General features: G+C 38.9%; 1 protein-coding gene across 4 annotated transcripts in view; it reads left to right on the top strand.

Annotated features, from left to right (window-relative positions):
* Positions 1-27045, top strand: part of rngtt (RNA guanylyltransferase and 5'-phosphatase) — a 376302-nt gene that overhangs the window by 239262 nt on the left and 109995 nt on the right. For all 4 annotated transcript variants that reach the window (XR_009445676.1, XR_007247610.2, XM_048531774.2 and 1 more), the window contains one exon: positions 26661-26761. Coding sequence is in view for 2 of the 4 variants with exons in the window: in XM_048531774.2 (XP_048387731.1) it covers positions 26661-26761 (101 nt within the window). In the remaining 2 variants the exon portion in view is untranslated. The remainder of the gene's footprint in view (positions 1-26660; positions 26762-27045) is intronic.

Below are 27045 nucleotides of genomic sequence, written 5' to 3'. Positions count from 1 at the left end.
TAGAAGATTGAGAATTGGGATAAGAGTACCATTTTCAGGATGGCGTCCTGTAACTAGCAGTGTCACAACGATCAGAGCTGAGGCTGCAATTATTGACAACATTTATTAATAACTTTGAGGAAATGAATGTACTACAGCTAAGTTTGCAGATGAAACAAAAATAGATGGGAAGGCAAGTGGGAAGGATGATAGAATCTGCAGAGGGATATAGACAGATTAAGCAAGTGGGTAAAAACATCGTAGATGGAATATAATGTGGGAAATTGTGAGATTATGCATTTTGTTAAGAATAGAGAAAGAGTCTTGAGCACATTAATGAGCTGGTACATTTTTGCAACTGAGAAACTATGGCATGTAATTTCACAACTTGCCACTGGTAGAATATGAACTCAAGACTTTTGAGCATCAATTACTAAAAGCAATAAGCAACTAAACTGGTATTAACCATGAAATGTCATTAATACTTTATTTTGCGTTTGACTATTTGGACCCCATTCTGTACAGACACCAGCACCTAATGCACCATGTGTATGGACACCTCTCAAGATGTAAGCAGCTTACTTTTACGTATTGCATAGCAAGATTCTAGGGAGAAAAAATTATCATGATGTGCTAATGGCAGACAATTAAATTGGTTTCGCAGTTTTTGGCAAGACTTCCATTAACTTCTAGGGATTTTTAAATGTTTCTCTCTGAAAATTAGTTCTCCATGCCCTCGAACTATTTATTTAATTAGATATTCTCAAGGAGCAAGTGTTATAACACATTGGATCTTGATACAGTTTTCCTAATTGTCACTAAACATAATGCATTTCAAAGTGAAGTCTGTTCAAAGATTACAAGGTGTAGAGCTAGATGAACACGGCAGGCCGAGGAGCAGGAAGGCTGACGTTTTGAGCCGAGACCAGACCCTTCCTCCTTATTCTGAAGAAGGATCTAGGCCCGAAACATCAGCCTTCCTGCTCCTCTGATCCAGCTTGGCCTGCTGCGTTCATCTAGCTCTACGCCATGTTATCTCATAGTCTCCAACATCTGCAGTTCCTCCCATCTCTGTTCAAAGATTATTGAATTTATTCTATGAATTTCAGCATCTTTTTGATTATTGTATTATAATTTTGGAGGATGGGCAGTGTCTACGTTGAAGAAAATAAGGTTTTACTTTTATAGGTGAACCTCTCAATTTTTTCAGGCACACTTGTAAGCATGCTTTAGGTGTCTGCCTGGTATTAATGTTGGCCTCTTGGCAGCAATCGCATCAAAAACATGATCATATTTTGACTTGAGCTCTGTTAGGCAGAGATGCATGAAAATATAGAATTAAAACTGAACAGTTATGTAGAACTCAGTAACTCTCCTTTAACACTGCTTTCTAAATCTGAAACCTCCACTATCTAGAAAGACTATGGTTCAAGATGTATGGAAGTATCACCACTTGCACATTCCCATTCAAGTCTCGCCCAATTCTGACTTTGAACTATCTCATCATACCTTCACTGTTGCTAGATAAAAATCCTGCAACTTCCTTCCTAACAGCAATGTGGGTGTCTGTGCACCCCAAGGCCTACAGTGGTTCCAGGAAGTTCACCTATTTTCTCAAGGGTAATTGGGGGCAGGCAATAAATAGTGCCCTGGTCAGCAATGCTCACATACCATGAACAAATTTTGAAAATCAACAAACTGTTCAAAAATTTTGTTCTTAAGAGGATATTTTTCATCTAGTGTTTTTTTTATTGGTTAGTTCTGTATTTGCATTTTGGTGTCTTCCTATTTCTAAACATTTTCTTAATTTGAAAAAGCCTCTTAATTTTACACTTGATTTAAGGTGCAACAAAGTGGGGTATAATGACTACAAAAATACCACGAGAATTTGTTTTACGCCACATGTAATCTCTGCTAAACCGTAATTCATGTCTCAAGCTATCCACCAATAAAGATGTAGATGTTGGCAGTAGGCTTAGTAAGATAATGGAAACTGCCTCGCTACGATGCATTCAAGGAAAGAGAGCTGGAAGCCTATTTGCTGGAAGATTGACCTCTGCTGGGATAAGTCATGAAGGTTGTTTAATATGACAATTAAGTGGTTTCTTCAAGTTAGTGATGAGATTATGGTGTAGCAACAGGGAACCAATAGAGTTTGTGTGATGAAGGTTTATAATATTACCAGTAAATAGCAACAGGGAACCAATGGAGTTTGTGTGATGAAGGTTTATAATATTACCAGTATTTGGGAGCATGTGTTTCAAAGTGCAGCTAAGTGTTGGAGTTGTTGGTTAGTTCGCTGAGCTGACCGGTTTTCTTGCAAATGTTTCATCTCCCTATTAGGCGACATAGTCAGTGCAGTGTAGCCTCTGTTGAAGTGCTGTTGTTCAGTCCAGCTCTGAATTTATATGGCCCAGTTTGTCACGGATTGCTCACTGTGACAGACTGGGCCATATAAATTCAGAGTGGGACAGAACAACAGCACTTCAACAGCATTGACTATGTCACCTTGTAGGGAGATGAAACATTTGCAAGAAAACTGGTCAGCTCAACAAACCAACCAACAACTCCAATAGCAACCTGAGCAGTAGATCTTCATTAAAGCATTATGTGGGTAAATGTATTTTTTTGTTTAAATCTCTTTAGATCTAATCTTTGACCAAGTTTTTGATTTTTTTTGAGCTGATATCTCCTTTTGTGGCTCAATGTCAAATGTTGTTTGGTAACATTCATGCACGGAGCCCTGAGATGTTCTGCAGGACTAATATGTACGGTATAAAATAAGCTGTTGAAGAACAGATTGGTTAAGTTCAGAGAAATCTTGTTAGTTTGAGCCTTTATGCTGAAGAATGACAAAATTTACATTGTCATGCACCAGATTGATACATAGGGCAGGAGAATAAAATGTTGGAATTTTCTCTGTGGTGATACAGCACAAGATTTGGAAGCTATTGGTGAGCAAATCATTGAACCCTTCTACAGTTGTGTGCAGCAAATAAGTTTTTGAAGTTTGATATTAACCCAGCTCAATGGACTGAATGATGTACTCCTGTTTTTTATGTTCTAATCTAACTGTGTTCTGAACCTTGGTCGGATTGATTGATAGATAGTTAGGATTATACCTGAAAAATGGCAATTTGAGTGAGATATTGATTTTAGATGGAAGCATAGCTCATCATCTGCCTCCAGGAAATAGGAGCTGAAGATCGGGTTGGAGCAAGCAGATTACATGTGGTTTCTCTTTCAATTTGGGCATTTTTAAACATCAGTGTTAAACGTTTTTAAAGATCAACAATTGAATGCACTAAAATCAATGTTTGATATGAAGAATTGATACTAATTCACCAACTTTGGCATGTGTAGAACATTTCTAAAACTTAAATCTTTTGTGCATACAATGAGACAGGATTAGTCATTCTGGTAGAATTTATACTTGAGTGCTTGAACTACTGATTTCAGTTTGTTTGAAGCTTTGTTTTAAGCAGAGCAGTTTTTGCCGACCCAAGAAGATTTTTGAGAATAACCTAAAGTGCTAACTAGTAGTTAAATTTCCTACTGTTTAGGCCTTGGTATATTGCATGTTTGAGAATTTTTCATCTTGGTATTTTTTGTTATTTCTTTATTCACTATATTAGAATGAACAGATAAAACTGATCTTTTGTGGAATTGCGTGCACTAAATTAATGAAAACACTCTTCCTATACTTGATTTTGATGTCTTCATGTCACTGTTTTGTCTCTGACTCTAGTTGCTTCTGGTACATTTTTGTCCCTTTTTAATAGCTGAATGTGATATTGCTGAAGAGCTCATTTAATTAATGCAGGTTGTTTGGGGCATGTGGTGAGAATGGGAATCATTAGGATAATCTTTTAAAAAGTGTCTCTTACCATCTCTTGCTCCTCCACACATTTATTGTTCTACCCCCAGAATCTCATGGTTTCCCTATCCCTTTAAGTTTACTACTGTGTTACTTCTTTTAGTTTGCTACTGTTTCCTCCTCTTTTTGTTAGCACCTGCGAGACTTATTGCTATCTTTTTCCACTTTGAACACTCATTAAAGTCCCTGCACCCTCACTTTTTAGTTCCCCTTACGAAAATCTTCCATCTGCTCTGCTCCTTTACAGCAAGTGTGGAAGGTGATGATGTTGCTACCATTCTCAATCAAACCATTTACCACTGCTGTCCTGGTCATGCCTACTGCTCCTGCTTCATAATTTTCCTTCTTCGCCACCTTCTCCCAAACACGTCCCATCTATAAAATTTAAAAGTCACTATTAAGACTATGAATACTTACTTTGTGCAATGTGCCGTTGCTCTTGCAGCTGTGCCAAGTAACTGCAGAACGTACTAATTGCATTTGCAATTACTGTATGGTGAATGAATTAAACCAATATTTAGCTTGATATCTGTGATTATATCTGTATAATTAATAAAAACTTGACATCATTAATGAGTAGCCTGTATGTTGACTCATACTCATTGACTTGCATTTATTTGATTTTGGGGCTGTTTAATGTCAGCACCACTGCATGTTGTTAGCATTGTATCTTATTGGCATTCAAGCCCATGTTATTGCTGCCTTTTTATTGAACTCTTCAAGGGTAAAATTTCCATGATGCTGTTGGTATTTGTTTGCATGTAGGAGAGTGATAGGTTTTTTCCCTCCCTATTGGTGTCTGCAGCTGCTCCATTTTAAATAGCTCCAGGCACCAGGTGGATTAATTTTAAACCACCTCATTTACACTGCAGCACAGAGCGGGAGTTGTTAGTTAACTAAAACTGCATCAAAAAGTCTGTTGTTGGTGGTCATTTTAAGTGGTTTTATTTAACAGATACTGTGTGCTTACCAAGATAGGACCGACTTGGGTCACTTCATTAGGTCTTAATGATGGATTTTATTGTTTTGTAGAGCATTATTTGTTCTGTTTGAAAATAAATATTTTATCCTGTTTGCATAACCTTGGTATCATGCAGCATTATATCTGAAATATCATGGGCTGCTTTACATTCAAGCCGTAGCCCAGACTTCAGCAGCAGCTCTGTAAAATGAGGTGTTACATTTATCTCAAAGGCTTCTGCAAACTATCAAGAAGTGGTTTTCATAAAGGTAGCAGTGCTGCCAGTGCCAAACATGTCAGTGTGAGCCGTTTGTTTGGTTATGGATGAATTATACCCCAATTTGCTAGTAGTAAGATTTCTGCAGATTTCTGGCTGTTGTGCTCAATTGTTAGAATAAAGTTTACTGTCATGTGTACCTAAGTGTAGGAGTACAGTGAAAAGTTGACAATGTCACGCCTCATGGCACCGTCTTAGGTACAAAGTACCTCGTACAAATCTTAGGTACAAAATAGAGGAATTAAAAAAAAAGGTTTCATTACCTTACAGTGATTCATTGTATAAGTTAGAAAATAAGGAAAAAAGTTGAAAGGATAAACATTACAGTCAGATAAACAGATTACAGATGAACATTATTTTGTAGTAAATCAGCACAGGGGGCTTCTACATGTGGTCTGACCAGCCTTACAAGCCGCTGACTGCCTGCACCTGTCCCCAGCCCTAAAGCCATCCATGCTCTGCTCTATGCCTCTAGCCCGCTCAGCTCTGCTCTGTCTCTCATCTGCTCCACTAGATATTACAAATATGTATATGTGCTTTGAAAAGTAACAGTTGTAGAGAGGATGGGCGCTAGAGGAATTTAGTCATGGTTATCCAAAATTAGATGGCCAAATCGATCATGGGATTGAGCGTCCTACTGAAGTTTGAAAAAATGCCAAATGGTATGTGCCAAAGGACTGTCAGAGATGAGTGGAGCTTATAAAAATAAAAGTATGATGTTAGAAAGGATTTATTTTGCTAGAAAGTCATGTGTTTGATGGGGTTCTTGGGAAAACGTAATGTGTAACCGTTGGAGATGTTCTAGGTTGATAGATATTATAATGGGGCAAGAAATGAATAAATAAAGTGGAGCTAGATTATGATTGTAATCTAGCAATACATATAAAAATGGGCTGTAGAAACTTCTGTGGGTATGTCAAGAAGAAATGTTTGACTATGATAAACGTAGGTGCGTTACAGACTAGTTTAGGAGAATTTATGATGCAGAGTAGAGCAATAGCAGAGAAGCTGAATGATCACTTTGTGTTTGTCTTCAGTGAAAAAGATACAAGCAATCTTCCAGGATTAGATATCCAAGAGATTTAAGGAGAATGGGGATTTGAAGGGAATTAGCATTAACAGGACAGTTGTGTTGGAGAAACTTGTGGGCAGAAAGTTGGTAAGTCCCAGGAATTGATATTTATGTCAGAAATGTTGAAAGACATAATTATGGAGTTAGTGAATGCATTGATGATCTTCTAAAACTTTGAAAAATTCTGGAATAGTTCCTGCAGACGGAGGTAGTAAATGTTATCCCACTCTTTAATAAGGGAGGGAGAGAGAAAATGAGGACCAACAGACCTGTTAGCTTTACATCAGTAGAATTATAGAATCATAGTCATAGGATCTGTTTCTGTGCTGTTTAACTGTTCCACCCAACATGCTGACCAGATATCCTAAATTATTCTTGTCCCATTTTCTAACGTTTATCCCATATCCCAAATGCACCATGCTCTGCGTAGAAAAAGTTTCCCCTTAGGGCACTTTTATATTTTGCCCCTCTCACCTTAAACCTATACCCTCCAGTTTCGGACTCCCCTGTGCTGGGATAAAGACCTTGGCTATTCACACTATCCATGAGCCACATGATTTATAAACTATAAGCTCACCCCTCAGCCTCTGACACTCCAGGGAAAATAGCCCCAGCCTATTCAGCCTCTTTCCCCCTGTAGCTCAAACTCTCCAACTCTGGCAGCATCCTTATAAATCTTCCCTGAACCCTTTCTTGTTTCCCAACATCCTTCCTATAGCAGGGAGACCAGAATTGAATGCAGTATTCCTGATGTGGCCTAATGTCCTGTACAACCCACGCATGACATCCCAATTCTCATACTGAATGCACTGACCAGTAAAGGGAAGAGTACCAAACGCCTTCCTCACTACCCTGTCTACATGTCACTCCACCATCAAGAAACTATGAACCTGCACCCCAAGGTATCTTGTTCGGCAGCACTACCCATGAACTTACCATTAATTGTACAAGTCCTGCCCTAATCTGTCTCAACAAAATACAGCACCTCATGTTCATCTAAATTAAATTTCATCTGCTGTTCCTTGGCACATCAGCTGATCTGATCAAGGTCCCATTGTACTCTGACCTCCTTCGTTGTCCACTACGCCTCCAATTTTGGTATCATCTGCAAACTTACTATCCGTACCACCAATATTTGCATCCAAATCATTTATGTAAGTGACAAAAAGCAGTGGACTCAACACCGATCCTTAGGGAAGAGACTAAGTACTAGAATCTATTTTAGTTATATGCTGAGATAATATAAAAATCTGTTTTGGACTTGGTCAGCATGGATTTCTGAATAGAAAATAACGTTTGAAAAAGTTGGAATATTGTTGCTGATAGAGCCTCTGGACATGGTGTACTTGGATTTGAAGAAAGTTTTCAATAAAGTCCCTTGTAGGATGTTGGTTAGCAAAATTAAAGCATGTAGGATAGGAGATGTTGTATATGGGTTAAGGATTGAATGACAGGCAGTAAACAGAGATTAGGAATAAACCGACCATTCTCACATTGGCAGGCTGTGATGAGTAGGGTACCACAGGATTAACATTTGGTACTTAGCAGTTCACAATATATGTCAACAAAAGCGTGGTGGGTAAATGTGTTAAGAGTCGTAGAGTTATACAGCATGAAAATATATCCTTTGTCCAACCAGCCTGTGCCGTACATAATTTCAAACTAAACTAGTCCCACCTGCCTGCTCCTCGCCTATATCCCTCCAAACCTTTCCCATTCATGTACTTATCCAAATGCATTTTAAATGTTGTAATTGTACCGGCATCCACCATTTCCTCAGGATGTTCATTCCACATTTAAGCCACCCAATTTGTAAAATCTTTGCATCTTATGTCTTTTTTACATCTCTCTCCTCTCACCTTTAAAAATGTGCCCTCCAGTCTTTAAATCCCCCACCCTAGGGAAAAGACATGAACTCTATCTATGAACAGCACCCTGACCAGGATCAGATTCTGGAAGAGGAGATGGACAAACTGCTCCCATTCCTGGATGTCAAGGTGGAATGCAGGACAAATGGGAAATTCCTAATAAAGGTACACTAGAAAACCACGTACACTGACCGAGTACTGAATTTTCAACAACAACCACCCTAACTGTCACAAACAAAGTTTGTGTGAGAATATTATTTAAATGTACAACAAAACACTGCAGGAGCACAGACCTATGCCAAGAAGAAGAGTACCTCTTTCAAGTATTCAAAGACAATGGATACCTGAAAAACTGGGTCAGAAGATGCCTATCACACACTCAACAACAGGAAGATACTGCATACTGTGACACACTCACCACTCTGCTTTTATCAGGAACACATCTGGACTGATCACAAGACTGCTACGACCACTGGGCAGCAGACTAGCGCACAAACCTACATCAATCCTGTGCCAACTGCTCACCTGGACAGAAGACCCACTACCCACTATGTCATATACAAGATTCCCCACAAAGACTGCGACAAACACTACATTGGGCAAACAGGAAGGAAATTAGCCACAAGGATACACGACCGTCAATTGGCAACAAAAAGACATAACCAATGCTCACTCATCTCCATCCACATGGATAAGGAGAACCACCAATTTGATTGGGACAACAGCAGGATCCTGGGACAGGCAAAGCAGAGACAAGCACAGGAATTCCTAGAAGCCTGTTAGTCCACTAAGAAAGCTATAAATAAACACACTCCATTGCAATGGAAAACTAGAACGAAAGTAATCCAGATTAACAGACCCCAGAGTTTAAATAATAGGCAGGAAAACACAATACTGCTTCATCAGAGGCTGCACTGATGATGTTACCCAGCAAGGTAATGGAACATCTGCAAACTAACGAACCAGCTCAGCGAGCCAACCAACCTCAACGTCCACAACCCGAGCTACAAATCTACTCTAAAATCTTGACAACTCTATCTATACCTCTCATTATTTTATAATCTATCAGGTTGCTTCTCAACCTCCTGTGTTGCAGTGAAAATAGTCACAGCCTATCCAGCCTTTCTTTATAGCTCAAATCTTCCATACCCAACAACATCCTGGTAAATTTCTTCTGAATCCTGTCCAGCTGATCATCTTATAACTGGATTTCCAGAACTGGACACAGTATTCCAGAAGAAGCCTCACCAATGTCCTGTACAACCTCAACATGACTTCTCGACTCCTGTACTTAAGTGGCCAATGAAGACAAGCGTACCAAGTGCCTTTTTAGCCACCCTGTCTATATGTGACACAAACTTTAAAGAATTATGTACCTGCACCCCTACAACACTACCCAAGACACTACCGTTAATTGTATAAGTCCAACCCTTACTTGTTGTACCAAATTGCAGTACCTTGCATTTATCCAGATTGAACTCTAACTACCATTTTTAAGCCCATTGACCCGTTTGATCAAGATCCCTTTGTAATCTAGAAAACCTTTTTCACTGTCTGCTATGCTGCCCATTTTGGTATGTCCATAAATTTACTAACCATGCCTTCTATATTCTCACCCAAATCACTTATATAAATGACAAACAAAAGAGGACCCAGAACAGAGAGAATCCCTGTACAACATGGCTGGTCACAGGCCTCCAGTCCTAAAAACAACCCTCCACCATTACTGTCTGTCTCTTGACATTAAGCCAATCCTGTATCCAATTGGCAAGCTCAACCTGAATCCCATGTGAGCTCATTAGTCTACCATGCAGAAGCTTTTCATAAACTTTAGATGTTTATTTGGTTTTTAATAAAGTTCTGCTTTCATCAGTCATAGTAGCAACTTCCTTAAAAACTGAACCAAGTATGTGAGACATGATTTTCCTTACACAAAACCATGCTGACTATTCCTAATCAGTTTTTGCCTCTCTAAATGTCCATAAATCCTATCTTTCATAATCGACTCCAACAATTTACCCACAACCGAAATCAAGCTCATAGGTCTGTTGTTCTCCGGTTTCTCCTCATTGCCTTCCTTAAACAAAGGTATAACGTTAACTGCCCTCGAGTCATCCTGCACCTTACCCACAGTTATAGATGATGCAAATATTTCTGCAAGGGGTCTCACAATTTCCTCCCTTACTTCCCACAATGTTCCAGGATACATTAGAATAGGCCCTGGAGATTTATCATGTTAATGAATGAACAAGATCATGGCTAATGGAATAGAATGTGGCAAAAAAGCGAGATCATTCACTTTAGTGGGAGTATCAGCTGTGCAGAGTATTTCACAAATAATAAAATGTTAGAAAGTGTACATGTACAAAGGAACATTTGTGTCCTTTTGAATAAGTCGTTGATGGCTGGCATGAAGGTGCAGCAAGCAATTGGGAAGACTAATGGTATGTTAGCCTTTATCACAAAAGAATTTTAATTGAGGAATGTTGCTTCAACTATATAGAACTTTGGTCAGACTGCACCTGGATTTCTCTGTGCAGCTTTGGCTCTCTTACCAAGGGAATGGTAGAGTGGCAAAGAATAGGGTGATAGTGTTGAAACCCACAAAATAATTAAAGGGCAGAGATAGTTAGGTGCAGATACAATACTTTACCAATAAAAGAACCTAGAACCAGAGGAAACTATTAAATAAGGGGTAAAACACTTAAGACAGAAAGTAGGAGAATTCTTTTTATTCAGTTAAAAGTTTTTGGGATTCTGTACCCCAGACAGCTATGAAAGCATTATCATTTGAGAAAGTAGATTGACAGCTTTCTAAATACCAGTGATATGAGGAGATTTGGGGAAAAGGTATTAGTGTATTATCAACCATGGCCATCATGACAGTGCAGCGTTGGTGGGCTTAAGGGCCAACTTCTGCTCCTACCTTTCTATTTTAAGCCAGTACAGAAGTGGGCTTCAATAGGCTCAGCCAGAAGATGCGCTAAAGGAGGTCAAAGCCTGAATTCTATTTTCATGTCACTGACTTTCCTTAAATCTTTATTTGCCCTGAGCTGTTTCCCAGCCAAGTGATTCAGCCAGTCATTTTTCAAGAATATTTATTCAAATGGAATTGAATTAGCTTTGTTACGTACACAGGTGAGTATAGTGAAAAGTTTGTACTTCGCCACTTGCAGTGCCATCCTATGTACAAAGATAGCTAGGTACAGCTTCAGTTAGAAGATCATAAAAAAATAGAAATAAAATGTCCAGCATTGCAGAAATAGCAGCGGTCTTCCACCCAGACCACACTGGCACCTAGACTGCAGTCTGCACCAAGCCTTGGCTCCAGACCGCGCTGGGAGATTGTTCTAGTGTTGCCTCAAGTCCAGGAGACCACGCTGAGGCCTAGAGGCTACCACACCATGCTAGAGGCTGCAACACCATGCCAAGCTGGATGGCACCACAGGAGACCATTATGCAAAGCTGGGAGGCCACTCCTCGTTGTGTCTGTGTTGATGTTGGGCAAGACAAAGAAAAAGAATCACAAAGTGGGGGATAAAAAAGGAGAAGAAAAAGAAGAACGGGCGAAGCAGATGAGCTAGTGATGATCCTATGTGCCAGCTGCGTTGATTTCTTTCTGGATGGTAGAGTGCCTGGGTTAGTAAGATGTTGTTGAAGGATTTTGGGTCTTCTAGCTGGTGCACACTGCTGCTGCATTGTGCTGGCTCTGATGAATATTCAAGATTGTAGGTGAGAGATCAACTAAGTGGTCTCCTTTTTGTCCTGGATGGTGTCAGGTGTTGTTGGAGCTACAGATGAAGTATTTCTTCACACTCCTGACTTGTCTTGTGAGTAGATTTTCTGTACAGAATATCAGTACAGACATTAACATCATTTCATAAAGGACCAGCCACTTCTTTGACTGTAGAGGTATTTTGACTCCCAGCTTCTTTGAAATAAGCCATACAGATCAGGTCTGTGCAGTCAACAAAGATCAAATTGTGTTTCTTGTCATGCACTAGCTACTGAAATTGCCTTGGCATTATTAACATCAAAAACTAATACAAATCTATGATCTGTTTTCTTGCTTGAATAAATTGAATTTTACTTGAATGAATTGAATTTTTCTGCAGTGATCTTTTATGTGGAAAGGGAAGTATTAGTTTTTGATCAGCTGAGTAGCATGTTCATATTAACTTGCGCTTGGCAGAACTGAATAAAATCTGCAGCTTTCCATAATGGGGCTTTGCTTTTGTTTTTTTCTCTCACTTGACATATTTTGCTTAAATTTTGTTGTTTTATTGATGGGTATGTTTATGTTCTGTTTGTTGGAGGCGGAGATACACGCTTTTCTCAAATTTATACTGCAGGCCTTTACTTTGTTTTATGGGTTTCTGCAACTTCACCCAAATGGTGGTTGTTCATGCGAGTATAGATGTGGAGAATGTTGACAGATGATTCAGCTGTAAACTGAGAGCATCACAGTCTAGTCTGATTCTGTCCTTACTGCTTTAACTCCTAAAATCATTCAATGACGTGTGCATGTATTTTTCAGTTTCTTTTGAAATATGTTCTTTACAGCAGTGTTTGTTCAAGCAGCTGCATCTGTTTATATATTATGCAGCCTCTTTTTCCTAAGGTTCCATGATTCTATAACTCGAAACAAATTGGTTATCATTAAATCAACAGTCATGCCTTCCATCAGAACCTCCAATCCTCCTTAGTAACCATTTAACAGAACTATTATATTTCTGAATATACAGGACCCCTTCATACAGTTGTGTCCCTGCGGAATAAAATCATTTATTGTCTTACTTAAAATAGCAACATAAAATCAACAGTATAACTGAAGTACACATTGAGATTCTGAGATGTACAGAAAAGCAAATCATTGGTTGGGTTGGCCCTCGAATCCTTTAGGTCAATGAATTTCACACTTGTTTTGTTTATTTTTGATTTTAAATTATTTTGAAGAATATCAGTTTTGAAGAAGAGGAATTACTGACATGCCCCTCAATTTCTGCAATTTGTAAAAATAACCAATATTGTCACTGACACCTGAAAGGTAACTGGCAGAATGGTAAAGTCCGATTAACAAACAACATCTTAGAAGTTCTGAAAATGCTAATAAGATAGATTTTTGTAAAAAGAAGGCAGAAAGAAAGCTGTGTTTATCACAGCCATAGGTAGTAATAAGCCTCATTTTGTTTTGCATTTGCTGTTATAACTCCTTTGACACAGCAGGGCAGCAGTGTTTCTGTGTTGTGACAAATGTGTGCCATCACACAAAGGGACAAAAGCAGAACCATTTATGAGAAATGTGAAAGTCTATTCGAGCTTTCTTTTATAACACCTTTTTTCCCCCCCCCGGCTGAAATATTTTAAAAAATAATTTTGGCAAGCTCCCACTGTTTGAGGGAAGTAACATTAGTTGCCTGTCTCCATAGACAGGGCAAGAGAAAGACAGATCAAGAAAAAGACCGATCAATTGCATTTGAAAATCATCTTTCACCTATAAAATCATAGAGTTTTACCAGAAATCGGCAACTCCTGTCTCCCTGTATTTAGAGTGGTGAGCACCATGCAGAAATCTGAATTAGGGAATTTGAAAACACCGTTTATAGTGAAACCTGAGAGTAAAGAAGGAAAGCGATTCAGTGTAGATTTCCAGAAGTGTTTTGCGTAATTGCCTGGTTTCAGCTGAGGTCAAGACATTATTCAAGTGTTTTTAACCAGTCTTAAGAAATGTAAATGAGTACGTTCGCATAAGCTTCTTGAAATTCTGTCTATTTAAATGAAAAATGTGCTGGTACTGAGATGGACAGATAAGCTTAAGGCTATCAAGCAGACCAATTCAATTGCTTTGTCACTGCTAACGCTGTTCTTTCCAGCATTGCATAAAATGGAGTTTGGCATTTGTGTACACTGTGCTTTCATTTTCTACTTTTGTACTTTAGATTTACAAATTATATTTGAAAAAAACCAAATTGTAAAAGAAATGTCTTCAACTGAGTATGAAATCTTACAAATCGAATGGAAGGATCACAGTGACTAATTCATGAATGCAGTTTAGTTAGACCCATAATTTCAACATGAAATTTAAAAGCAAGATCAAATGCCTTCTCGTGATTCTGCCACGTTCATTGAGCATACATATAGCTGACTTTCAACTTATTAAAACTGATATTTATCTATCTGTGGTTTTCAACGTATGAACACTGTTCTCATTCTGAATGAAGGTCAACTGGGGCTACTATCCACAATGAAAATTTATAAGTACAAGTTAGGTTTCTGTTCTCAACTTAATGTGAATTGGTAGTCCTGTTAGGAGTACATGTAGTTCATAGATGGGGTAGGTGCTTACGTTGAACTTTAACATGACTAGTAGGTCTTTGTGAATGGATTGCCCATCACATTTTAGCCTTCTGAGTTGTCAACAAGCAGACAGAATTTATATTATATAGCTGTTGAACTCCAGTCCCCAAAAGGTTGTGATTTGAAGTTGGGAAGAACAAATATCAGAAAATGTAACGTCAAGACGATCAGCAACAGCGGAAGAAATTATTAAAAATATAGAAAATAGGAGCAGGTTCAACCATTTGGCCCTTTTGAGCCTGCTTCACCATTCAGTATGATCATGACTGATCATCCAACTCTGTACCCTGTTCTTGCTTTCTCCCTATATCCTTTCAGTCCTTCTATCCTAAAGAGATTTCCCTCATGTCTTCATAAATCTCTCTCCTCTCGCCTTTAAAAATGTGCCCCGTAGTTTTGAAATCCCTCATACTATAGGCAACATATAATGACCTTTAACTCTATCTATACCTCTCATTATTTTATAAACTCCTATCAGGTTGCTTCTCAGGTATGCTCCAGTGAACACAAAGTCCCAGCCCTTCCAGCCTTACTTCATAACTCAAATCTTTCATACCAGGCAACATTCTGGTAAGTCTCTCCTGAACCCTCTCCAATGTGATAATATCCTTTCTATAATGGGACAACCAGACCTAGACACTGTATTCCAGAAGATGCCTCACCAATGCTCTGTACAAGCTGAACATGACTTCAACTCCTATAATCAAAGGACTGAGCATGAAGACAAGTGTACCAAACACACTTTTTTTAAGCCATCCTGTCTATATGTGACATAAACTTCAAAGAATTATGTGCCTGCACCCCTAGGTTCCTCTGTTCTTCAACACTACCCAGGGCCTTGCCATTAATTATATAAGCCCTACCCTTGCTTGTTGTACCAAAATGCAGTCTTTCACATTTATCCACGTTGAACTCCACCTGCCATTTTCAACCCATTGACTCATTTGATCAAGATTCCTTTGTAATGTTAGAAAACCTTCGTCATTGTCTGCTATGTTGTCCGTTTTGGTGTCGTCCACAAACTTACTAACCATGTCTTCTATATTCTCATCGGAATCATTGATATAAATGACAAAGAAAAGAGGACCCAGAACCAATCCCTATGGAACATTGCTGGTCACAGGCCACCAGTCCAAAAAACACCCCTCCACCATTACTCTCTGTCTCTTGCCATTATGCCAATTCTATATCCAATTGGCAAGCTCACCCTGAATCCCATGTCACCTAACTTTACCAATTAGCCTACCATGCGAAACCTTGTAAAAGGCTTTACTAAAATCCAAAAAAGCATTGTCTACTGCTCTGCCATTGTCAATCTAACATAGAACAGTACAGCACAGTACAGGCCCTTCAACCCACAATGTTGTGCTGACCTATTATCTTACTAAGATCAATCTACCCTGCATACCCTATATTTTTACTATCCTCCATGTGCATATCCAAGAGTTGCTTAAAAGTCTCTAAACTATCTGATTCCACTACCGCTGCCAGCAGTGCATTCCACATGCCTGCCAATCTCTGGCTGAAGAACCTACCTCTGACATCTCCCCTATACCTTCCTCCAATCACCTTAAAATTATGCCCCCTCGTTATAGTCATTTCTGCCCTGGTAAAAATTCTCTGACTATCCACTCTATCTATGCCTCTCATCATCTGATAAACCTCTATCGAGTCACTTCTCATCCTCCTTCGCTAGAATGAAAAAAGCCCCAGGTCCCTCAACCTTTCCTCATAAGACCTGCTCTCCAGTCCAGGCAGCATCCTGGTAAATCTCCTCTGCACCCTCTCGAAGGCTTCGACATCTTTACTGTAAGGTGACCAGAACTGAGTACAATATTCCAACTGTTGTCTAACCAGAGTTTTATAGAGCTGCAGCATAACCTCACGACTCTTAAACTCAATTCCCCTGCCAATGAAAACCAACACACGCTATGCCTTCTTAACAAGCCTATCAACTTGGATCACAACTTTCAGGGATCAATTTGGACGTGGATCCCAGGATCCCTCTGTCCCTCCACACTGCTGAGAATCCTGCCATTAACCCTGTAATCTGCATTCAAATTTGACCTTGCAAAATGAATCAGTTCACACTTTTCCAGGTTGAATTCCATCTGCCATTTCTTTGCCCAGCTCTGCATCCTGAGAATGTCCCATTGCAACCTACAACAGCTGTCCACGATGTCCACAACTCCTCCAACCTTTGTATCATTGGCAAACTTACTAACCCACCATTCTACTTCCTCATCCAAGTCATTTATGAAGATCACAAAGAGCAGAGGTTCCAGAACAGATCCCTGCAGAACACCACTGGTCGCCGAGCTCTAGGCTGAATACTTTCTATCTATACCACCCTCGGTCTTCTATTGGACAGCCAGTTTTGTATCCAGCCTGCCAAATTTCCCTGAATCCCATGCCTCCTTACTTTCTGAATGAGCCTACCATGTGCAGTCTTTTTGGTAACTTCCTCAAAAAGAATCAAGTTTGAGAGGCCTTGCACAAAATTGTGCTGACATTCTCTAATCAATTTTTGCCTCTCTAAGTGTCCATAAATCCTATATTATTATAATCACCTCCAACAATTTATCCTCAACCGAAGTCAGACTCTCAAGTCTATAGTTGCCCGGTTTCTTGTTTCAACCTTTCGTAATCAAAGATATTACATCAGCCACCCTCGAGTCATCAGGCAACTCACCTGTAGTCATAGCTGCAAATATTTTTGCTCGAGGTCTCTCAATTTCCACCCTTACTTCCCACAATATTCTGCGATGCTTTACCTCAGATTCTGGAGATTTATCTCCTTCTGTATTCAATAAAACCTCCCAAACTTGCTTAGGAAGTGGCTGACGTGAGTACAATTACATTAAAAAGACATTATGATAGATAGATGAATAGAAAAGGTTTAGAGGGATATGGCATGTGGGACTAGTTTAATTTGGGATTATGTTCAGCATGGATTGGTTGGACTGAAGAGTCTGTTTCCATGCTGTATGACTCCATGACTTTGTAACTCTGTCATAAAGATTCATCTGGTTAAGGACACAGAATAATTTAATAAATACTTAAGGAAGGATGTACTTGTCAAGGAATGCAGCAAAAGTTTTTTTTATTGTCCTCCTTCTCAGTTCTGTTTTTTAAAATTGATTTGACAATCACATAGTAATTATCCATGTCTCTTGATGACTTACTATATTTTGCTCAATTCTGCCTTTTTATTAAGACATTGAGTACAGAATTGGGAAATTTTGATGTTTTACTTCAACTTCTAAGTCTAAATCATTAACTTAGCTTGTGAGGAACAATACTCCATGATACATTACTGTGGAAAAGCTGTGTTCTATCTTTCGCAAGTCTGAGCAGCTAACCCTAAACTTCTCAGAGATAGTAAGAACTGCTGATGCTAGAGTCAAAAATAATAATGTGGAGCTGGAGGAGCACAGCAGGCCAAGCAGCGTTAGAGGAGCACGCAAGTTGACATTTCGGGTTGATTTCTTGAAGAAGGGTCCCAACCCGAAATGCCACCTTTCCTGCTCCTCTGATGCCTGCACCAGCTCCAAACTGATATCCTAAATTAATGTAGATATCCTAAATTAATGTAGTTCCATTTGCCAGCATTTGACCCATTTCCCTCTGAACCTTTGCTATTCACATACACATCCTGATGCCTTTTAAATGTTGGAATTGTACCTGTTTTCACCACCTCCTCTGACAGCTCATTTAATACATGCACCACACTGTGAAAATGTTGCCCTGTTAGGGCACTTTTAAATCTTTTCCCTCTCACCTTAAACCTATGCCCTCTAGTTTCGGACTCCTCCACCCTTGGGAAAAGACCTTGGCCATTCGTTCGTTCCATGCCCCTCATGATTTTATAAACCTCTTTAACGTCATCCTCCGCCTTCAACGCTCCAGGGAAAATACCCCCAGCCTATTCAACCCCTCTCCATAGCTTAAATCTTCCAACCCTGGCAACATCCTTGTAAATCTTTCCTGAACCCTTTCTTGTTTCACAACATCCTTCCTATTGCTGGGAGACCAGAATTGCGGGCAGTATTCTAAAAGTAGCCTAACCAATGTCCTGTACAGCGCAACATGGCTTCCTGACTCCTATACTGAATGCACTGACTGATAAAGGCAAGCATTTCAAACACTTCCTTCATAATCCTACCTGCCTGGGACTCTACCAACTATGAACCTGCACTCCGTGGTCTCTTTGTTCAGCAACATTCCCCAGGATCTTACAATTAAGTGTATATGTCCTGCCCTGATTTGCATTTCCTCATTCCAAAGCCTCAGACACGAAGCCAACTGGTCTACACTATTTCAGAATTGGTTTATCTCCTTTCTAAAATTTAGAAATAACATTAGCTGTCCACTTCTGGCTCAATTTGTTTTCATGAAGTATTTATAAATACATGTGCAACTTTAAACTTCAATAGCTTTACATATGAACTTGATAGAATTTTTAAATTCTAATTGTTAATTGAATTCCCAATGTACCATGCATTTTCCTAAAATGAGCAATGAATTTTCCCCTCTCAATGGTTTTAACACCTTCAGTGCTGTCCACCATAGCGTACAATTTGCTGTTTCCTCTATTGTCGTACTTTTCAAGCAGGAAAATATTAACGTTGCTTTAACGGTAAAGTGAATGGTTCGGATGCATTATGTTGCCATCTTCTAGGTATTCAAATTATTGAATACCTTCACTTTACTGTGCAAACATAAACACTAAGAGCTCCCACTATTTGGGACAAAAGAGCACTGTTTGCTGTTAATATGTATAACATCAAATTGTAAATGGATAGGGTAATTAAAATACTTAAGCAGTTTAAAAAAAAGTCTTCAAAATCTTTGGCCGATCTGAGCAGTCTTGGTGAGCTATTCTAATCATTTGTAGTTGGTACATGTAGCTGCCACTGAGAGTTTGTGTTGAGGGGAGTGAATATGAGGTGTCAGTCAAGCAGGCTGTTTTCTCCAAACTGGTGTCAAGCTTGTTTAGTGTTCCTCAAATTACACTCGTCTCAAGATGCACCCGGGGTCTTCCGATGAGTGAGGTTCAGGTCCAGTTCGGGGTGAACCCATGTGCTACAGGCCGGCATTTTTTTCTCTCACTCCTTTTCGTCTTATTTTTTTCATCATCTTGATGTTGTGGGGAGGCCGGAGCAGTGTCAGTGGGCACTCCTGGCTTTATAGGCCTAATGTGTGGACTCCTGGAATGGCGGCTGCAGCGATAGCAAGAGTCGGGACTCCTGGCTGTGGTAGGCCTGAAGCAGGAACCTTGCCGAAGTCCCAGAACCATGTTTGGGATCCTGGCTGATAAAGCTGGACTCTATTTAAGTACTTCCTTTATATTCTTCGTGTACCTCAAAATGGTGCTGAATCATGACGACAGAACACATCTCACTGCGTCGCCCTATATATAATGTGACATTAAATCATTCATTCATTGATCTGTGCAAATGGATATTCCGTCACTGTTGAATTGTGCCTTATAAATAGTGTAAGGGGAGTCAAAAGGTGAGTTACTCACTACAGAATTCCAAAACTACTGTTTTTGCTATGGTAGTTAAATGGCTGGTTCATTTCAATTAATGGTCTTGCATCATTGGAGGCCAGATGAAGTAAAGAGAGCAGATTTCCTTCCCTAAAGGACAGTCGTAAAACAGAACTGAAAATGGTTACGTCGTTGATATTGGACAAGTTTTTAATACCACCATTTTTATTGAATTCACATTTCACCATATGCACTTGTTGGGTTGATTCATAAAGCTCTGCCTGCAACACGTGAATGTTCAAACAGCAGGCAAGGTTTTGAATTGTGGGAGAGACCGAGATGGATTGACCCACTCAAGTCCCACTTCTGTAGTGTTTTCTCTGCTTCTGTTTTTTGGCCTGGAGAAAAGCAGTTTCTTAAATGTAAAAGAGCATTTTGTCGACTCATCACATGGTCTCCCCTGGCCACATGACCTGTTAGCCAAAGATGGTCATAGCTAGTAGATGTTATAACCGTGATTTACATCATTAGATAATGGCTTGAAAAATTCTTTTTCAAGCAGAGCTGAACTGTTTATGTCTAGTGCAAGGGTCCCACCCAATTAAGTACATAAGTTGTCTGAGTACTTTGCGAGTAGGCCAAGGCATATCCTAATTATCCTTTTTCAAGGTCATTGTCTTGGATCTTTTTTGATGAGATGATTTTAGATTGATGGTTTTGGAATTTGAGCTCATTTTTTAATTAGTTTTCATTCACTGGATCAGGGCATGGAGTAGATCAGCATTTGTTGTTTATTCTTAATTGCCCAGAGGTCAGTTAAGAGTCAACCACATTGCGGTGGATCTGGAGTCACATGTAGGCCAGATCAGGTTAGGATGGCAGATTTCTTTCTCTAAAAGATATAGATGAACCCAATGGGTTTTTCAAACAAGCGGCAGAGTTTTCAAGGTCGTCATTGGATTTTCAATATCCAATTTTCTTTTTTTGAATTCACATATCACAATCTCCAATTGTGGTATTTCAACCTGGGTCCCTTTAACACTGTCCTGGATCTATAAGTTAATAGTCTACTGACAACACTTCTAGATTATCGCCTTCTCTAATCCAAATAACCAGCCAGCTGTTATTGTAAGCTTCTGGAATACAGTTTCAGTCTTAAACGCAACAAGTGGTTTTCAGCCCTATTAATGGATAAATCAGTTTTGATATGAAGCATGGCTGTACAAAAATTGTGACTTTTTTTAAGAGAATCAGTTCTGAGAATTCTGTCATTTTATTCCTGTTTTTATTTCCCTGCAGTTGAGGGAATGTGATCAAGGGAGTCTGAAGTACTCATGATCAAGACTAAATCAGAAAGCACAAGGGTATATAGATGTGAGTTTTTTGCAGAAATGTGGCTGGGGTGGGGATGAGCAGTGGTGGGGAGTCTGGTTTAGTGAGGAAATGGGATTGTAAGCTGTGGAGACAGATCAATGGATGATATCAATTGTAATGTTAAAGACTTCCATTAGCTCAGACTTGTCGGAGATTATTGAACTGGAAGCAGCAGATAAGGATTTAAGGAGATATGTGGTTTTGAGTTTAAAAAAATAAAGAAAATAGACGATATCCAAGGTGAGCCTCGAGTTGTGAGCAATTTTGGCAGAAGAAAATTAGAACACAGTAAAAATTGGAAATCTTGCAAATGAAAAGAAATTTGACTAACTTACTCATTTTTAGAAGCATTGCTTTGTTTTGGTTTTCGAATTGTTAACATTGTTGACATCCTGTCAGTTGTCTATATTTATACGTGTTACTAGCGTGTATTCTGTAAGTCACCCTTGCCAGATATATGGTGCCTTAGTCTTCATCACAGCGTTAGAGTTGGACATCATGTCCAAGCTATCTCCAACTTTGCAGATCAGCTTTGCTCCCTGGCCATTAACAATATAAATGCAGATCACGCAGTTTTGATATTGATGCAGCTGCACGTTAGAAGCCATCCATGATATTTGTTGCGAATAAAAGCTGTAAACCATCCCAGTACAAAACTAAACTAATTTGTATATTAAACCCTACAAACAGTTTAATGCCAGTTGCAACTTTTTGAAGGAGATAGAAATATATAGTGTTAACTTATGTTGAACATAAATTAATTGTTTCGTAAAATATTTTATGATACTTAACTATATTAGATCTCTAACCTTGAATGTATTCTTCCTCATCTGTATGTTTTCAGTCTGTATTCTTTTCACTTGCAGTTCACAACTGATATTGTCATTTATAAATTTATACCTGGACTGTATGATAACTTCTACATCTGAAACATCTGACTTATTTGTTTTAAATTGCTAATTTTGTGTTTTTCTATTTGTTTTACCCTCCGTTTCAAATTTAGTTTTGCGTAGTGCCAGTCCTCCAGCTGTATGGTTAATAAGTGGGCTGAAGACTCCGTTCATTGCTTTTTGTTGGCTGATGTGCAAATTAGTCAGCAATAGACATATGAGCGAGGATAATAGACTGGACATTTTCTGTTTGCTTTCTCTTAATATGTTTCCCTTTCTTTTTTACTTACCTTCTAGCTTGTTTCTATGCTTCCTCCAGCAACATAGCCTCTCTGTTTCTGCCCCTACTTCCCCCTTTCTCTTTTCTCCCCAGTCTTTGCTGTTCCTTCCCTTTTTCATTATCCCATGCACCTGATCCTTTTCATGTAAGCTCTGGACCCTCCTAGCCTGCTCCTCCTTTTGTCATGTCCCCTCTTTCCTTTTTTTCCGCCTCCCCCTCTTCCCCCTTTACAAAGACAAAGAACAAATGAAAAATGAGCTAAAGACACCAAGGGATTAATATAATCAGGAACGGTTGCTTGACAGAAATTTTAGTTTCTTTTGAGAACAATGCCAGGAAGATTAACTTAATATTTTTGTAATGTACTAAATTAACCATTTTCATTTTATTTTTAAATAAAGCCTGAGAACTAAAGTTATGTATTTCAGACTGTAATAACTATCCTGACTAAAGATCTTACCTATGCTTCTATTGTAAGTCATATTTTTGTTTCTTATTGTTGAGGAGATATTTGTACGTAAACAAATTATTTCTGAATGCGGTAGGCAGTAACTTATTGCAGAATCAAGCACAGATCAAATGTTTTCTTAATTCACAAGTTTATTGTGTGAATTGCTAATTGACATTATTTATTTACTTAGTGTGCAGCGTGGAAAAGTACTGAATGTTTTCATAATTTACTAGACAGTATTCTATTTAAATTAATAATATCTCGCATTCATTCGTAAAGTCAGTGAACATTTTGAAGTGTAGTTTATTGCTTTTCAACTGCATCTCATGTTGCAAGTGCTTTTTGCTTATTAACAATATTCTTGATAAGTAAACCCTTGATCTGAGGATAATAAAATGTGAGGCTGGACGAACACAGCAGGCCAAGCAGCATCTCAGGAGCACAAAAGCTGACGTTTCGGGCCTAGACCCTTCATCTAGGCCCGAAACGTCAGCTTTTGTGCTCCTGAGATGCTGCTTGGCCTGCTGTGTTCGTCCAGCCTCACATTTTATTAGCTTGGAATCTCCAGCATCTGCAGTTCCCATTATCCTTGATCTGAGGAGTCAGTCTGGTGAACCTGTCTTGAATTGCCACCAATGCTAGGATATCCTTTCTTAAGTGCAGGGACTGAAACTGTGTGTAGTATTCCAATTGTGGACTCATCAACACCTTGTACTTTCTGACAAGACTTTCCTTTACTTAAACTCCAACCCCCGTAGCAATATAGGCCAAAATTCCATTTACCTCCTTAATTCCTTGCTGCACCTCCATTGTTAACATATTGTCTTTCATGCTCAAGGACACTTATCCCTCTACAGAGTGGATTGTCTCTCCATTTAAATAATAGCTTGCCTGGTGATTCTTCCTGCGAAAGTGCACCACTTCACTTATTCCTGTATTAAACCCCATCCTATCTGTATTCCTATGCAGGTTCCCTATGTCCTCAACACAACTTGTGGCTCCCACCTATTTTTACATCATTAACAAGCTTGAAAACATTACACACTTTCCCATTCTCCAAGTCATTAATATAGATGAGAAATAATTGAGGTCTAGGATTGATACTTGTAGCACTCCACTGGTTATGTCTTTCAAACCTAAAAAAGATCGACTGATCCTGACTGTCTTCTGTTTGTTGACCAACTCTCAATCTGTACTCCTAAATTACTTCAAATACCACAAGTTCCAGTCTTGTGTAATCGCCTTTTACATGTTTATTACACAAGATTGTTTAACGCCTGTCTGAAAATTCAAATGCCAGATATCTGCTGGCTGATCAGTTTTGCTTGCTGTATCTTCAAAGAACTCTGGCAAATTTGTCAAATATGAATTCCTTTTCACAAAACCATGTTTACCCTTACCAATTACCTTGCAATTTTTTTTTCTTCATTTTGGAATCCACCATTTTCCCAGTGACAAATGTTAGGCTAACTGGCATATAGTTTCCTGCTTTCCGTCTCCTTCCTTTCTTGAACAGGAGCATCACATGAACAGTTTCCTAATCTGACGGAACTTTCTCAGAATCCAGTGAGTTCTGGAATATTTCACTGAATGCTTCCATTATTTCTTGCAGCCACTTTATAAACCTTAGATGCAGACGTTCAGGTCCTGGCGACTTGCCTGCCTTTATTCCCATTAGATTGTCAAAATCTTTATCTCTCATATTAGGGATTGTTACAAGATCTTTCCTCCCATTAGCACCTTGTTTATCTGTTTTATTTGAGATGTTTATAGTGTCCTTCAATGTGAAGACCAATGCAAAATATTGGTTTGAATCATCTGCCATTTCTCTGTTTACTGTTACCGGTTCCCCACTTGCACCTTCCAGGGCTCTCTCACGTGGAGAGATGTTTCCATTAGTAAGAGAGACTCTATCCTGACGGCACAGTCTTGGAGTGAAGGGACAACCCTAAGAACTGAGATGAGGACGAATTTCTTCAGCCAAAGGGTGGTTTTTCCATGGAACACGTTGCCTCAGAGGGCTGTGGAGGCCAATTCGTTGATCCCCTTACTAATCAAAAATGTGTCTATCCCTGTCTTAAAGACACTCAAAGATTACAAGGAAAAAACACGAGAATGGCATTGAGAAACATGTCAGCAATGATCGAATGGCAGAGCCGACTTGATGGGCTGAATGACCTAACTCTGTGCCAGCATCTTATGATCATGTGGCCTAACTTAGCCATTCTCTTCCTTCTAATTTCCCTATTCCACTCAAACTGAGAGGTTATGGGCCAAATGCTGGTAAATGGGACTAGGTCTGATTTGGGGTGTCTAGTTAACACAGACGAATTGGACAAAAGGGTTTCTGTGCTGCATGACTTTTTGACACTGACCTGAGAGAGGATTTCTCAACTTTCAATTTCCCTTGAGCATTTATCTTTAGAGACCACAACCTTCTCCACAGTCTATTACTGCTGCAACTTGATTCTTCTTGGAGCTCTCCCACACCTCTAATGCAGCAAATGCATCCCTCTTTGACACTTGTTTCTGTCTTTAGTCCTGATAGCAGAAATCCTGCTGGTCATTTGTTTGTAGGTACAGTGATTTCCATAGCCAGAGCTATCTTGCATTTGTGGTGGTTTAGTTCTGAGATATGAACAGAAGGAAAATCTAGCCAAAATTTTAATATCCATAGACTGTTATCTTTACGGGAAGTTGCCTCATGTTATTTCATTGGTCCCTGTGAAAAGTTGAGGGTCTGAAAATAGTTCATTTGTATTTTGCAACACCAGTAATTCAGTACATTTATACATTTACCTGGAAAAGATCAGCTGTTTCTAGTGGCAACTTGAGTGACATAACTGATTATCAGTAAAAGCAACTCATTGAAGTCCCTTAGAATTTTGCTTCTGTTATACGGTGTACGTTTTAATAAGAAATGGTTGTGTATTGGGAATATAACCGGGCTGCTTGTTTGGCAGCCCCTCGTGTTGCTTTATGGAGTTGACTTCAAGTCCTGCCATAGCGACTGGTAGATTTTAGGTTACATTATTAATATCTGGAATAGAGATAATTCCATGGTCACTATTAGACTATTGTTGCTTGTTGCCAAACTGCATTTGCTTCACTAATGTCCTTTAGGGAAGGAAATCTGCAGTCCTTACCTGATTTGGCCCAGAGCAATGTGGTTGACTCTTAACCACCCTCTGAAATGGTCTATTGAGCAGCTCATTTCAAGGGTATTTAGGGACAGGCATAAATATTGGCTTTGCCAGCGAAGGTTGGTGAGTTCAACTGAATAAATTGTAATTCTACAAAATTAATAAAAATTGTGATTTTGATTTGAGTTTTATCCTATTTTTATATCCAACATTAATGTTTCATATTTCAAGTTGACACTTTAGGAATGACCTAACTTGTTCAAGTTGGACAATGTGAAGATAATTTTCTGTATCTGATACATTGCACAGTTATTGGGAAAGATATCAAGTAATATACACTTATAGCTTCCACCATTGTATACACTTGCTTTTAAACTCAGGCACAACACCCTGATATGGTATCATGATTTCAAATTATAGACCTATTAGTGGAATGATGTAATGCATTTTTGAGGTCTTACAACTGAATCACCTGACATATGGCTGGAAACTATAATTGATTAGATTTGATATACCAGTATTTGTAAATTATGCCTATATCCCATTATTAAATACTTTAACTGTTTTGAATTTGCTTGATTCGCAAGTAAAAGAATAAATGTCACTAAGTTCCTCTTTTTTTTAAACTTTTATATAGAAATACAAACCTGGTCGATGTGATGATATACTGAAGTGGAAGCCTCCAAGCCAAAATTCTGTTGACTTTCGTTTGAAAATAACTAAATTTGGAGGAGAAGGGTAAGTAATCTCTAGAAAAATGTATTTCAGTTCCTTTGATCTGATTTTCTGAAGGCATGATGTGAAATATTGTCTCTTAAACTAGTGGATGGACTGCTTGTGCTGTAACTCGTTTTTTTTTCATGATATTCATAAGCACATAGTTTTCAAGCATTAAATTTGGAATGATTGCACTATGGAGAAGAAAGTATTTGTTTTTGTTGTTTGAAAGACTGAAGCTATTATTTAATTATAAGTAAATTAATTATTTTGTGAAAACTGCAAATGTACATGTTGAATTGAGA

The sequence above is a fragment of the Stegostoma tigrinum genome, chromosome 4 (assembly GCF_030684315.1).
Source record: "Stegostoma tigrinum isolate sSteTig4 chromosome 4, sSteTig4.hap1, whole genome shotgun sequence".
NCBI lineage: Eukaryota > Metazoa > Chordata > Chondrichthyes > Orectolobiformes > Stegostomatidae > Stegostoma > Stegostoma tigrinum.
This window is presented reverse-complemented; position numbering and strand designations above follow the sequence as displayed.